Genomic DNA, 15,081 nt, shown 5'->3' on the forward strand with positions numbered 1-15,081 from the left:
GTAATGAAATTGAACAAACAGGCGGTCTACGCAAGCAAAACATGCGGTCTATGCAAGTAATGAAATTTGAACAAACATGCGGTCTACGCAAGCAAAACATGCGGTCTACGCAAGCAAAACATGCGGTCTACGCAAGTAATGAAATTTGAACAAACATGCGGTCTACGTAAGCAAAACATGCGGTCTACGCAAGTAATGAAATTGATTACAAACATGCGGTCTACGCAAGCAAAACATGCGGTCTACGCAAGTAATGAAATTGATTACAAACATGCGGTCTACGCAGGTAATGTAATTAACATGCGGTCTACGCAAGTAATGAAATTGATTACAAACATGCGGTCTACGCAGGTAATGTAATTAACATGCGGTCTACGCAAACAATGAAATTGATTACAAACATGCGGTCTACGCAGGTAATGTAATTAACATGCGGTCTACGCAAGTAATGAAATGGATTACAAACATGCGGTCTACGCAGGTAATGTAATTAACATGTGGTCTGCGCAAGTAATGAAATGGATTACAAACATGCGGTCTACGCAGGTAATGCAATTAACATGCGGTCTGCGCAAGTAATGAAATGGATTACAAACATGCGGTCTACGCAGGTAATGTAATTAACATGCGGTCTACGCAAGTAATGAAATGGATTACAAACATGCGGTCTACGCAGGTAATGTAATTAACATGCGGTCTACGCAAGTAATGAAATGGATTACAAACATGCGGTCTACGCAGGTAATGTAATTAACATGCGGTCTACGCAAGTAAAGTGTATAAAGAGAAACTTGAACACATGTGAGTGAGAGCATATCATTCATAATGCAAGGGAGGGTGTAAAATACTGTAACACAGCGTAGTTGAAGCGATTTGTGGGAATCTCAAGACATGAAAAGGATACGGGAAGGGACATTCTTCGTACGTATCGAGCATCACTCGCAGAAGTTGTAGCCTGAGGTCAACTCGAAGATCCACGTTTCAAAAGTGCGCTTCCCCGCATGGTCTTTCAGTAATGAAGGTGCCAAACCATGTAGTTAACCCGAACAAAGGTACGGAAGGTGCGTTGACCGCAAAGGGGAGTTTTATTAGTATCAGTTCCGACACTTTGCTACCCTGCCATTCTATGCTTTACTTTCCTTTTTACTGGTAGTTTAAGCACATTGCACTGCCTCGGGCAGGTTTTAGTTCTTTCTCAAAATTTCACATTTTGCAAAACGCGTGACGGGAATGAAACAACCATTTTGTTCAAAAGATGTTGCATTTGTAAATGTTCTATGCATCGCATCGCAAGGTACCACTTCACAAAGTGAACGAAGTTGAACCTGTTTTGAACATTGAGTACTTGCATCGTAATAATCAGGTAGTGAACCGACTTACAACTCGATAAGCGAAACAAAGGCATGATATAACCAAACAAGTGTGAGTACAACTCGATAGACAAATCAAAAGCTCAAAGAGTGTAAAATACAACTCGATAAGCAAATGTTCAATGACTTCATAAGCAGACAGGTGTGACTCCGCAAGAATCGACCACCGGGGGAGGGATCGGAGGTGGTGGAGTTCCCCAATCCCTAGCATAAACAGCTCGGGGGACCAGGAGGAAGCCCATCGGCCAGGGGTAGAGGCCATCGGCTACAAGGAATGGCCATCGGCCATAAATTTGTTCGGTCGGCAAAGTATAATGGCCGGTCGGCATAATATTTGGTCGGCCGGCTATGAATGAGGGAATCACCAGAATGTTGACACCTGTCCTCCACCCAACCTTATCTTCTACAAAAGACCCCAGCTTCGTAGTTTTTCTCAATTCCACACTGATTTGCTCTAATGGAAGAGTTTCTTGCTCAAAATCTCACAGCTTGGATTGCTAGCTTGGATGGCTCAGAAAAGTTGAATTTCTGGGGTTTCGGCATAAATGCACTATTCATTCTGGGTCGTACATCGTTGCACCTTCCGTTTCTTCATGCCGCGACGAGGTTTTGGAATCCGGTGACGCATGTCTTTAGCTTCGCGGGGCAAGAGATATGTCCTACCTTTGAAGATTTCCGAGCCTTAATGGAGTCCGAGCGCGACGAGGAGCTCCTGCCCCGACTCAATTTTGGCCATGCCCAATCCTTAGGGCGAATGTGTGGACTCAGCATGCGTGACGCTCGGTCTCTGATTTGTGACGGGATACTGGACATTCCGAGTTTGATCGATCGGTTTTCTGATGTTGGTGATCGCAACAACCATCATTGGCAAGGCTTCCGGCGACATGCCCTCTGTTTGTGCATGCTATCCCATTTTCTATTCGTCTCAGGCTCTGGAGGGTCTAGTGTTCGGCTGATTGAGGTTGCCCAAGGCTTGAAGGAGGGCAAGAACTGCATTGCCATGACTCTGGCTGAGACGTTAATGGGCTTAGACGCCTTTTATCGTCATGAGACGACCAGATTAGCAGGGAGTCCACTACTACTACAGGTAATGTTTCCCACCCAATCTCGCATATGTATTTGCTCATATCACTCGGCCCTCAAGCTCGGTCTTTTCTCACAAAACCCTATTCTCGCTTTTCTCTCCTCGTACATCTCTCTATTCTTTACTCTCTCATTTTTCATCCCTCCCCAGGTATGGTTGATGGATAAACTGCAGGTTGTGGACTCTTGCCCTGCGTATTCTGCTCGCGGCTACTTCTTCTGGCACCGTCTAGTCAATGCCCTGGATGAAGGTTGGTGGTTCGCTTGGATGTGTCGCTTGTCCGCAGACCGTATCGTTTGGCGGTGTCCTTGGCTGAGCCTTCCGGCAATGAGTTACAATATGCCCCGGCAGACTGGGATTCAATTGATTGGTCTCACTCACTGTGTGTTCTACTTCCCATTTCGGATTCGACGCCAATTTGGCCATGATCAGACCTGCCCGCCAGAGGGGATAGAGTATCCTGCTGCATTCCCAGCCCGAGGCGCGCAGCTTGCTTGGCAGGCCACCGCGTGGAGGATGAGAGAACTCCTGGCCCCCGCTCCTACTTTCAGTTGCACTTTGTCTGACGAGTGCTTGGATTGGCTTAATGAGGAGGCACAGGTCGGGCCCACCTTGGCATCAGAGGCTTCGACTAGCTCTGGGAGGGGGCGCAGGAGCACCTGACTTGACTATGCCCCGGATTTATTGCTTTACTAGTACTTTCAAATTTTCTTTATGAATGTAATAAAAAGCAACTTCGATTGTATGCAAGAGCAGGAGAACTCTGTTTTGAAATCAATGAAATTGAAGGTTGTGGCACTGAAAATTTTCTGCTTTGGTCCAAAAATGGTCTTAGTCGTAAAAAGATTAATTTGAACAAAGTCAGCTTTTATTAAAACTTCTCAAAATTGTTTTCGACGTGGATCAGAACTGGACACGCCTGAGATCTGTCACCGAGATGCACAACCCCGGATCCCTGCGACTGGAAAGTTGCCCCTAGTCTGAAGAGTACCGTGGCACTGCATGGCAACGGAAAGTTGCCCCTAGTCTGAAAAGTACTGCACCGGAGATCATAACCGAACCCTTGAATGCTGAATAGACAAAGATGGCCGAGATGATCAATTGGACAAAGTTGATCGGGGAAGTGTTATGGATGAACTCCAAGATGAAGTTGCCTACGTATCCCAAAGATGGGAATCAAGCCTTACGTAGTTCAGGCTTAGGTTCGCTCGAGTATTTTCACTCTCCTTTTGCGCTCTAACTTTTGCCAAAGCCGCCCTTTGCGGGTTTTCAGCCTTGCGAGCTCAGTTTTTATATTTTCTAATTTTTTGTGCTCTAACTTTTGCCTGGGTCGCCCTTTCGGGTTTTCGGCCTAGCGAGCCTCTCAAGGGTAATATTTCTTCAACTTGTCCATGTTGATCAGTTGGGAAAATTCCAGGCCATCTAGGTCCATCAGAACCACAGCTCCACCTGACCAGATAGCTTTGATGATGTAGGGACCGGTCCAATTGGGTCTGAACTTGCCCCTTGGGTCGTGGATGGGAGCTCGGTTGTCCTTGAGCACCAAATCCCCTTCCTTTACATTTCTGGACTTAACCGTCTTGTTGAAAGCCCGGGCAATTCTGCGCTGATAACTTTGAACGTGGTACAGTGCTTTCAGTCTTCTCTCGTCAAAGAGCATGAGTTCCTCAAACCTGCTCTGCTGCCAATCTGCTTCGGCTATTTGACACTCAGCCAATACCCGTAAGGACGGAACCTCAATTTCGATAGGTAGAACGGCCTCCATCCCATAAACCAATGAATAAGGAGTCGCTCCGGTAGAAGTTCTAATTGAAGTCCTCACTACAACAAAAAAGGTCTATGGTGACGAAAACGCGTGACGAAAAAATATTTCGTCTCCAAATATGCATGTTAGTGATGAAAATAAGATTTCGTCTCCAATTGTATTATTTTTAGAGACGAAAATCAAATTTCGTCACCAAATGCTTAAAATCAAACAAAACAATAGGTGACGAAAATTTTATTCGTCTCTAAATTTTATTTTTCGTCACAAAACAATTTCCCGCCCTTGGAGAATTTGGCTGAAGATTAGGTGCCATTTTTTGAGACGAAATTTTTCGTCACCATTGTAAAAAATTTTACAGAGGAAATAATTTCGTCTACAAATGTATTATTTTTAGAGAGGAAAACCAAATTTCGTCTCCAAATGCTTAAAATCAATAAAAAATAAAATTGAACCATAGATATCTCTCTCTGTCACTCCCTCACTCATATATCTCCTTCACACCGTCCGTTCATCTTTATCGCATCGGTCAACCCGCACGTCACCAGTCGGCGCTCTCTCTCTCTCTCTCTCTCTCTCTCGCGGCCTGTTTTCGCCTCACTCTCTCTCCCCTGCCCTCTTCTCGCTTTTCTGAGCTCCCTCTTCCCTCTTCTCACTTTTCCAAGCTCCGAGTGGCATCAAAATTTTAAAACTTTTGGTGAGAAAAAAATTTGTCATTAATTATAAAATTATTAGTAAGGAATATATTTTCGTCACCATTAATTTTACATTTAAAAAAAAAAAACTTGATTTTAAATATTTTAAGATTATTTGGTGAGAAATATATTTCCATTACTAATAATTTTCAATATTTTGAGACCTTTTAGTGAGGAAATTATTTTGTCACTAATTTTGGATGGAAAATTTTGACAAATTGGATTGTAATGAAAAAAAATAGACTATTAATTTTTTCCTTTTTTTTTTTGTTTGTGTGTGTATGTGTTTATCAATTTTCCTTTTATATCTCTCTCTCTCACTACAACAAATTGCAAATTTGGTAACTACAAAATTTCATAAAATACCTAAATTTATTTTTTAGTGAGAATATTTTCACATTACTACCCAATTATGATTTATTTTTATTTTTTTTCATATTTTTCTATGTCTTTACATGCACCTAAAATTACAGCGCCAAATTTTTTTTTGATTTAGCGCCTAAATTGAATAATATCAAAATTTCAGTCCCAAAAAAACTTTTCATCTCCTTGATTAGAACTTTGTGCCCTAATCTATCTATAGTTCCTTCACAAAGCTGTAACAGAGAACCATCGTGAGTTCATACCCCATCGTGAGGACGGTTCATCCACCACCGTGAGTTCATCCTCCATCGTCAGGACGGTTCGTCCTCCACACCGTGAGTTCATCCTGCACCGACATCAAGCTACAGCACCACCGTGAGTTCCAGGTCAGTTTGTTGTCTCTCTCTCTCTTTCTCTACCCCTCTCTCTGTTCAGGTCTCTGGGTTTCTCATTCTCTACCCTCACTCTGTCTTCGGACATGTTTGCGTAAATGGAATTCATTGTTAAGTTGAGATTAAAGTCATTCCATTCGTTACTTCTAACATCTCCAAAACTTCTCTACTTTAAAGGGTTCTATGAACAACTTGAATGATTTTAATTTGGGGAAAAAATATAGAAAATAGAATGATTAGCATGTTATGTATTCTAATTATGATATTTATATTCTACCCAATATAATCATTGAAGTGAATGAATTATTGGTGATTCTACACACAGTAAAGTCTCCTGCTTCTGATTATGGGTCTACTAGGTGTTTGATAAAATGCCACAATGGCTAATTTTTTCTTCATTGTTTTGTTTATTTTTTTATTTTATTTTTGTTGAGCAGCAGGATTGGATAATTATAAAATCTGATTTATCAATCTGTACATGTCAATTGTCTGGTGGATAAATCTCAGTTTCATTCCCTATGCATTTATGCTCTTTAATTTTTCTGTTTGTTGCATCTGTTATTTTTTTTGTTCCACAGATTGTTACTCTTTCGTACAGAGCTCTAGAGGTTTTATTAGGATCAACTCATTCTTAAGTTTACTTTCCTATAAAGTCATTGTGTTAGTGTTGATATGCTTGAATTATTTGTCATTTACTTTCCTTTTCCAGATTTTGTTCTATTTTTGAACTTGAAGGATCTAACGGCATTTTAAAGTCTTTAAATCTCATGCTTTGTTGATAATTGCCTTTGAAAGCATGGTCTTATTTGAAGTTCATTATCTTATGAAGCTATCTTTTGGATCCACTGATAAAATCATTGATGGGTTATTTTCCAGTACCATTGGACTCATCTCTTCATGTCCTGAGGATGTCATTCTTTTTTCAGTTCCATCAGTTGAATTGTATTATTTGCATTGACAAACTAGTTTTTCATTTCTAAGGTTATTGCTTAATTGATTCCTTTCAGATCAAGGGAAAGGATTCCATAAAGATCTTATAAAGCTGATCTCAGATGCTGTGAACATCCCTGTGATCGCTAGTAGTGGTGCAGGAGCAGTTTGAACACTTCTCGGAGGTTTTCACTAAAACAAATGCATCTGCTGCTCTTGCTGTTGGCATTTTCAATCGGAAGGAGGTACAGTAATAAATCCTAAACTGTTGTTATAAATATCATCAATATTGGCGATACATCCTTATTTTCAAGACCTTGATACATTGATAGGTTTCAATATTTATATAAATTTCTCCAATTTATCTATATTCATATTTTTTAAGTTGTGATATATCCTTTTATTCGGTATTTTATTCCTTGATCCTGCTATATGTAATTGGTAATTACATATTATAAAAAAGAGCACTTGTTAAGAAAAGGCATAGAATTTAAAATGTGATTGGAGGATTGCCCGTTGGACCCTTTTCAGACATCGATCAGATGCTACTGTAGAACCTCATTTTGGGAATTGGTTTGGAATTATTCAGTATGCTATGAAATTTAGCACTCCCTCCGTCCCAAAATATTAGTCCCTTATTCTATTTTTTATTATCCCAAAATATTAGTCCCCTTTCAAAAATTAAGAACAAAAGTAATACGAATTTCCTATTTTACCCTTCTTTTAAATTCATTAATAACATAAAAAGTACAATTATGACAATTGATATCTCTCAAAAAAATATACTATCAAATGATAATTTTGAAAAATCAATTTTTTTAAAGTGCAATAACTATACTATCAAAAAAAGTTAGATTTCCCAAAAGAGACTATTATTTTGGGACGGAGGATGTATATTTTTGTAGCCCTTTGATTATCGTTGACATGCCGGTATGTAATTTCAGACAGTGTAGTACAAGGTTGAGATGTTTGTAAACGAAGGCATAAACGAAGTGTTGTTTTTGTGTTGTTTAGTTGACCTCAAAAGCATAGGAAACTTGTGCAGTGTACCCATATTGACTCCGCAACAATATGTTTTATTTCCATAAATTTTGGAAAATTTTTTTGTCATGTTTCTTTTTTGTTTTTGTGGGGGATGGGGGGTTTAGTTTGGACGGTGTAAAGTGATTAAGAATTTGTCAGTTACTTGTGAAATGTACTCTTCATGGTTTCAGCGCTCATGACGTGTTGATTTTACCATTGACCTACTCACTGGTCCACAACTAGGAACTAAAATTATTCTGATTATGTAGGGAGATTCAACAGTTCACTTCTTGATCAGCAAGTGGATCATGAAAGTATATAAACTTTTTATTTTTTTGTCCTTCTAGCGTAGGGGTGGACACTCCCAATCCAATTACCTGAAAACTCTAGCTATGGATGGACGAACCGTGATCACATTGAAACCTATTGCTCTAAGGTGGCTTGGGCGACAAATGTCCGGGTATGGACTAGAGAGTTTAGTCTGAACTCTCAAATTGTGCTATGTCTGCTATACTTTAGAAGTTTAATTTTGTTCACTTACAAACTCAATATTGAGTTTGATCTCCAGTCCATACATAGAATGGACAGAAGCCTAACTCAAAATTATTTCATCATTAAAATTTGTGATTGAAAGAGTTGTTGAATAAATTTGTGTTCCTCCATGATGCACACATGGTAATTGTTACAACAATAAATGAGTTGAGTTAAATTTAAATCAAATAGTGAAATTTCAAATTTGGTTTAAAATCTTATCAAATTTACTTGAGTCAAGCTGACTCAAGTTATGAGATTTTGAATTCAATCGAACTGATTACAAGTTGAACTTAATAATTGTAGTCGAGACAAACTATGAGTCTAAGGAGTTTGAGAGAAACTTCATAGAAATCACCTCTGTCTCTGTAATTGATCGGCAGGGGACACAAATAGTAATAATGGATATTGCGGAGATCGACTGAGATTTAGCGAGCAGGGTAGGTTTTTGATGTGACTGATAAGAGTTTAATGGTTGGTTTGACCACTGTTGCGTCTTTGCTTTGAAGTAGTATAACCACTGCCTCTCTCCCTCGCACATTTATTACATTCCTCCTAGTTCCAATTGTCATTTTCACAAACTCAGTTCTACTCTGCTTAATATACATATACAATTTGTACTCTACCGAGTCAATATTAACATACTTGAACGGAACATTTTTTGAGTAAAATTCTAAATAAATTTTTTAAAGTCTTTAAATCTCATGCTTTGTTGATAATTGCCTTTAAAGAAATGCTGCAAATCTCTAAAGATGGAGATCATGCTATAGCAGTCCTTGGGCTAAAGTCTTTATTGGCTGTTTTCAAAGACATTATACCTGGGTAAAACATTTTAGTTTCCTTCCATAGTGCTCTGTGTGTAGTGTTCTATGAACTTATTATTATTATTTTTTAAAATTTTTTTTTAATTTTTTTTCTGTTTTCATTACCATTCAAGTCTTTTGCTATTTTTTGAATGTGTGTTACAGCTATCGAATTAGGTTTCCCACTGAGAAGGAGCAGGAAATGGTTGTTTCAAAGGTTGTTAAGAAAATGCGGTACTATGAATCCACCCTCCTATCTACATACAAGGTTCGGCTTGGCACTTTGTGAATGGCTAATGGAAATGGAGTGTTGATGTTAATTTAAGCTTTGAACTCTAGCTATGGTATTTGCTTCCTTGTTTTGAAGTTTTTTCTGTATGTACATGTGCAGGGATACTTGCAGAGGTTGATAGCCTTAGAACAGCAGGCCTCATTTTGAGCGTGTGGCTATTCGTTGTATCTGTACTTTGCTAGATTCAGTTCCCCACTTCAACTATCGTGAGAGCTTGTTAGCTGCTGTTATTAAGAACATAAGTTTTGCGGATGATGTTGTAAGGTTTTGATATATCTTTATTCTTTATTTTCCATTTTCATAAATTTTCAGGCAGTTATTGAGGAAACATGCTGTGTAGCATTTTTTTTAAACATCTTTTAGTGCGTTAGCACCTTTACTAGCCTTCGGTTTAAGCTGGGGTGTATGAGAGTTATGACACTGGTTTGAATACCGATCATGTATGTTTTCAGTAGGACCATCTTCCAACTATTGAAATTGTGGTCCTCAAATTTGATATTTCGATCATTCATGATGGCGGTGAAATTCGCCTTTTTTCTTCTTTTTTTTCCCCCTTCATATGGTGTATCCTATGAGGTGGGGTGAGTGGGAATAAATGGGGTATGAATGTGATATGGGACCAAAATTTGTCCTTTTTCTCAGCTAAATAAGAGGATTCCACTTCAAAGGTGTGATAGTGGATGGTAAGATCCCAATCAGACATCTCAACTTCTGGAACCAAAATGTTCATGAACATTTGCAACTTCTGCCACTTCCACCTCCACCTTTACACTGTGTGTGCTTCTATCATTGTTATCAATGGTTTACTTCCATCACCTCCCCTTATTCCACGGTACTCTATTACCCGTGTCCACATGATTTTCCTCACCAACTTACAGTATCTATCTACCATAACGCTAGTTGAAACCACATTACAGCTTCCAAAGCATGCATTGATATTGCCAGTGTAGCCATAACCCCATAATTGCTTGTGAGGATTTAATGCCTTTGCGGTTCCTCCAACAAAATTACCTTGCTTCAACTACACCTACAGTTGACTTGGTATTATTTTTTTCTCGCATGCTGCAAAATATGTCTTGTGATTTCTACTTTCCTTTTTAATTTTTTTTTATTTTAATTATATAAAAAGTAAAGGTTATTGTTCATTGTTGTCCCTTCCCCATTGTATTATAACATAGTGAAAAAAATTGTCTGATTCTTTCACATCAACATCGGTATAGGATTCCCATGAGTATTTAAAGTGTCATCACCCCTTCAAAAGTTAGGCCCTTTTGAAGGTGGTGCTTGTATTGTGCCTTAGTGCTGTTGGATCTAACGTTTCAACTTTCCCTCTTCGCCCTTATATTATAATTTAATGAAAAAGTAAAAAAATGATGCACTTATTCTCAGCATGAAATCTTTTGCCACATAAGATTGCATGGTTTTTGGTGACAGGAAACTCTGTTGTGCCACTATAAAGTCTCTTTTTATAAATGAGGGAAAGCATGGTGGTGAGGCTATTGTGGAGGCAGTTCAATTGATTGCAGAGCATGTGAAAGTTTATGATTGCCAATTACATCCTGATTCCATTGAGGTATCTAATTTCCCAGTTGGTTGCTTGTGTATTGGTGTTCCTATCACTCTATCCATAATTTTGATTATAAACTTGGTTTTGCATCATTTAGGTTCGACATGAATTATTAAAAGTTGAATTGAGTATAAATCATAAAGGTTAATCTAGTTTATTTCTGAACATTGTTGCGTGCTACTTTGTTTTTTTTTCCAGAAGACTCTAGACGATATGAGCCCCTTTATGTTTTGTTCCAATCTTATGTTTATCATCATCTCTTTTCATTGTTTTGAAGGACTTTGTGTCCATCAGGTATTTTGTTTTATTTTTCTTATTGTATATTTGTTGTGTGTGCATGTGCTTGTCTCTGTATGAAGTTTGTGTCTTTGCATCTATTTTTGTGTCTCTCTTTGCACCAGCCTGTTCTGCAATGGTTGTACATAGAAAGCCCTCACATGTGACTGTAGATAAAAACACCCTATATGCCTATGCCTGCAGAATGAGAAGTGTGTGGGTATTTTTTTTTTTTTTTTTTGGTTCAATATTGGAATGGAATTTTGTATTGTCAATATCAACCTACTTGAGTACAGCACTAAAAGAGTGGTGCTATGTCCAAATACAGAAATCGGACATTACACTGTCATTGCCATTCACTGTTTTATGTCATGTATTCATAAAAAGTTTACATACTTCCGTCAGACACTGTCTATGGTAAGCCGATTGATTTCTTTTTTTTTTGTTCACGCTCAACTTTGCAGAATCAGATGTCTTGTTCAAGGGAATATTTGTTCTTTGTACTTCACTTTTTTTCCCGATTGTGTTTTTGTGGTGCTGTGCATTGTTTGGCTTTTAGAGGTTGGGGTTAGTGTCTTACATTTTAGAGAAAATGTTAAATATGAGCACAAGACGTAGATGAGTGGTGTATGTTCTTGAAAAGATGAACATTTTCAAAGAATGATAGTGATGGACATATTCACAACAAAGAAGGATAGTGATGGACATATTCTGTTTACAAAGCTAGATCGTATTTTGGTCAATGAGGCTCGGCTTAGCATCTTGACCGAGTCACAGACATTTTTTGCTCCGGGTATTTCAGATCACAGCCCTGGAATTGTTATGGTTAGGCCTGAAGCAAAACATGATCATATGCCTTTCAATTTTTTTAATTTTTAGTCCTATGTACCAACTTGTCTCTAAGCTCAAATCTCTTAAAGCAGTTCTTAAATCTTTTAAAAAGACTCACTATAGTAATACCTCAGTTAGAGTTGCTGAAGCAAAGTTCAGTTAGAAAAGCTCCAAATTGATGTTTAATCTAATCCTGATCATGTTGCTGCTATTGCTTCTGAACTCTAGGCATTTGCTTGATTGTCATAATTTATTATCTTTTTGGCGTGCTCCTCTTAGTCTTAACTCTAGCTATCACCATTTTATTGTTATCCATTTTTAAATGTTTGAATTGACCTAATGCGTTGTTATTCGTCGGTTTTCTAGGTTATTGATAAAGTTCAACAGGAGACAAAAAGCCGTGCAGGTATGTACTGCACTTATCTTTTTATTCAGCATGTCCTCTCTCTTAGCTTATGAAACAAATGTTTTTCTTGTAAACTCTTCTTAGCTTTATTTGTGAGTTCAATTAGTGATGTGAGTATCAATTTAAATGCTTGAAAGAGATCAATTGATAGCACGGGACTTCCGGTTTGAAAACTAAGTTGAAAAAGACACTCTTTTCACACTTAAGCTTGAAAATAGACCATCGGGGGCTAAAATAGTGTAATAGTCATTAGGAGGACTGAGGAACATCTCAAACACCTCGGGAGAGACGAATGTAAGTTGCGGAAACTTACAGAACTACCACGGGACTCCCGGTTTGAAAACTAACCCAAAAAATGCACTTTTCTCACACTTAAGATTGAAAATAGGCCATCGGGGGCCCAAATCGTGTAACAGTCACGAGAAGGCGCGGGGAACACTTCCAACACCTCGGGAGGGACCAATGTAATTTGTGAAAACTTACGGAAGTAGCATGGGACTCCCGGTTTGAAAACTAAGTTAAAAAATGCACTTTTCTAACACTTAAGCTTGAAAATAGGCATTCGGGGGCCAAAATCGTGCAACAGCCACGAGACGGCCCGGGAAACACCTCAAACACCCGGGATGGACCAATGTGAGTTGTGGAAACTTACAGAACTAGCACGGGACTCCTGGTTTGAAAACTAAGTCCAAAAATGTACTTTTTCATACTTAAGCTTCAAAAATAAGCCTTCGGGGGCCAAAATTGTGCAACAGCCACGAGACGGCCCGGGAAACATCTCAAACACCTCGGGACGAACAAATGTGAGTGGTGGAAACTTACGAAACTAGCACGGAACTCTCGGTTTGAAAATTAAGTTCAAAAATGCACTTTTTCATACTTAAGCTTGAAAATAGGCTTTTAGAGGCCAAAATCGTGCAACAGCCACGAGATGGCCCGGGAAACACCTCAAACATCTCGGTACGGACCAATGTGAGTTGTGGAAACTTACGGAACTAGCACAGGACTTCCGGTTTGAAACTAAGTCCAAAAATGTATTTTTTCACACTTAAGCTTGAAAATAGGCCTTCGGGAGCCAAAATCGTGCAACAACCACGAGACGGCCCGGGAAACACCTCAAACACCTCGGGAAGGACTAATGTGAGTTGTGGAAACTTACGGAACTAGCACGGGACTCCCGATTTGAAAACTAAGTCCAAAAATGTACTTTTCCACACTTAAGCTTGAAAATAGGCATTCGGAGGCCAAAATCGTGCAACAGCCATGAGACGGCCCGGGAAACACCTCAAACACCTCGGGACGGACCAATGTGATTTGTGGAAACTTACGGAATTAACACGGGACTCCCGGTTTGAAAACTAAGTCCAAAAATACACTTTGTCACACTTAAGCTTGAAAATAGGCTTTCGGGGGCCAAAATCGTGCAACAGTTACGAGACGGCCCGGGAAACACTTCAAACACCTCGGGATGGACCAATGTGAGTTGTGAAAACTTACAGAACTAGCACGGGACTCCCGGTTTGAAAACTAATTCCAAAAATGCATGTTAAATTGTATATGTTATGGATAAGATAATAATTGTCTAACTAACATTTTTTTTTTTGTGTTTCATTTTTTTGCAGATTCGAGATTTGATATGGACGTGTTTGGTAATTTGGAGGGCCGATGGTAGAATATGGACGTGTTTAATCCGCCCTTGATATTTTATTTTTGTTAATATTAGTAGACATGTTTTTTGTTGGATATTAGGAGATGTGTTTGGTAATTTGCATACGGTTGATATTATATTTTTGTGGATATTAGTAGACGTTTTTTATGGATATTAGTAGACGTTTTTTGTGGATATTAGGAGATATGTTTATAATTCGCATGCAGTTCATATTATATTTTTGTGGATAGTGTTAAAATTTGATTGTGATGTTTATGAAAATGAATAGATTTTTGTATTGATTTGTAATAGATATTTTATTGAACATGTTATTGAAATGCGTAGGGAATTTTTACTGAAAAGAAAAAATTTCGGAAGAAAATAGTGTCTCTATTTTCAAAATTTTTAATTTTTATTAGTAACGAAATAAAAAATGTCGCTATTAGTTTTCAAAAAACATGACGAATAATTGTCACTAATGATATAGTACGAAACAAATAATTTCGTCACATTTGTTAAATATTTCGTCGCTAAATTGAAATATTTGGTGACAAAATGTTTTTTGTTATTGAATAAATTTTTTTTTTTTTGCTCATTTTAGTGATGAATTTTTTTGTCACCTTAATCCATATCTTTGGTGAGGAAAACTATCGTCACTAAAATATATTCGGTGACGAAATATTTCGTCGCAAAAAACAATTAAAATAAAATATTATTTAGTTTTGGTGACGAAATTGGTGTTTTAGAGGACGAAAAATTTAACATTTGGAGACGAAACATTTTGTCGCCAAAAATGAAAAATAGGTGACAAAACTGTTTTTCGTCACCAAGTACTTTTTGTGACGACGTATAGGCCACACGAACGTGGTGCCAAATTTTTTTCGTCACAAATCACTTTAGTGACGAAATTTTGATGTTTGGAGACAAAATCAGTCTGTCACTAAAGACATTTTTTGTTGTAGTGCCTGTAGCCCCACAGAGCAAACGGCAACTTATCTGGCCAATCCCGGTAAGTTTCCACCATCTTCCGCAGTATATGCTTGATGTTCTTGTTGGCAGCCTCAACTGCTCCGTTAGTTTGCGGCCGGTATGTGGATGACTTATGAAA

At 38.3% G+C, this 15,081-nt stretch overlaps 1 protein-coding gene across 2 annotated transcripts; it reads left to right on the plus strand.

Annotated features, from left to right (window-relative positions):
- The first annotated feature begins 5,423 nt into the window (after positions 1-5,423).
- On the plus strand, positions 5,424-14,201 carry LOC145788853 (nucleolar complex-associated protein 3-like). Of its 2 annotated transcripts, XR_014343314.1 has the most exons (7): positions 5,424-5,660; positions 6,674-6,841; positions 9,119-9,221; positions 9,345-9,509; positions 10,680-10,818; positions 12,286-12,325; positions 13,948-14,201. XR_014343314.1 is itself a non-coding variant. In XM_082893406.1 (3 exons), the coding sequence occupies exons 1-3, from the start codon at positions 10,663-10,665 to the stop codon at positions 13,995-13,997; spliced, it is 246 nt and encodes an 81-aa protein (XP_082749532.1). In that variant the 5' UTR covers positions 9,521-10,662; the 3' UTR covers positions 13,998-14,175. The 2 variants fall into 2 exon arrangements, 1 of the variants encoding a protein (XP_082749532.1); XM_082893406.1 differs by lacking the exons at positions 5,424-5,660; positions 6,674-6,841; positions 9,119-9,221; positions 9,345-9,509 and having other exon boundaries at positions 9,521-10,818; positions 13,948-14,175.
- Positions 14,202-15,081: the final 880 nt, after the last annotated feature.

Source organism: Camellia sinensis, chromosome 10 (assembly GCF_055761805.1).
Source record: "Camellia sinensis isolate YWXY chromosome 10, ASM5576180v1, whole genome shotgun sequence".
Lineage (NCBI taxonomy): Eukaryota > Viridiplantae > Streptophyta > Magnoliopsida > Ericales > Theaceae > Camellia > Camellia sinensis.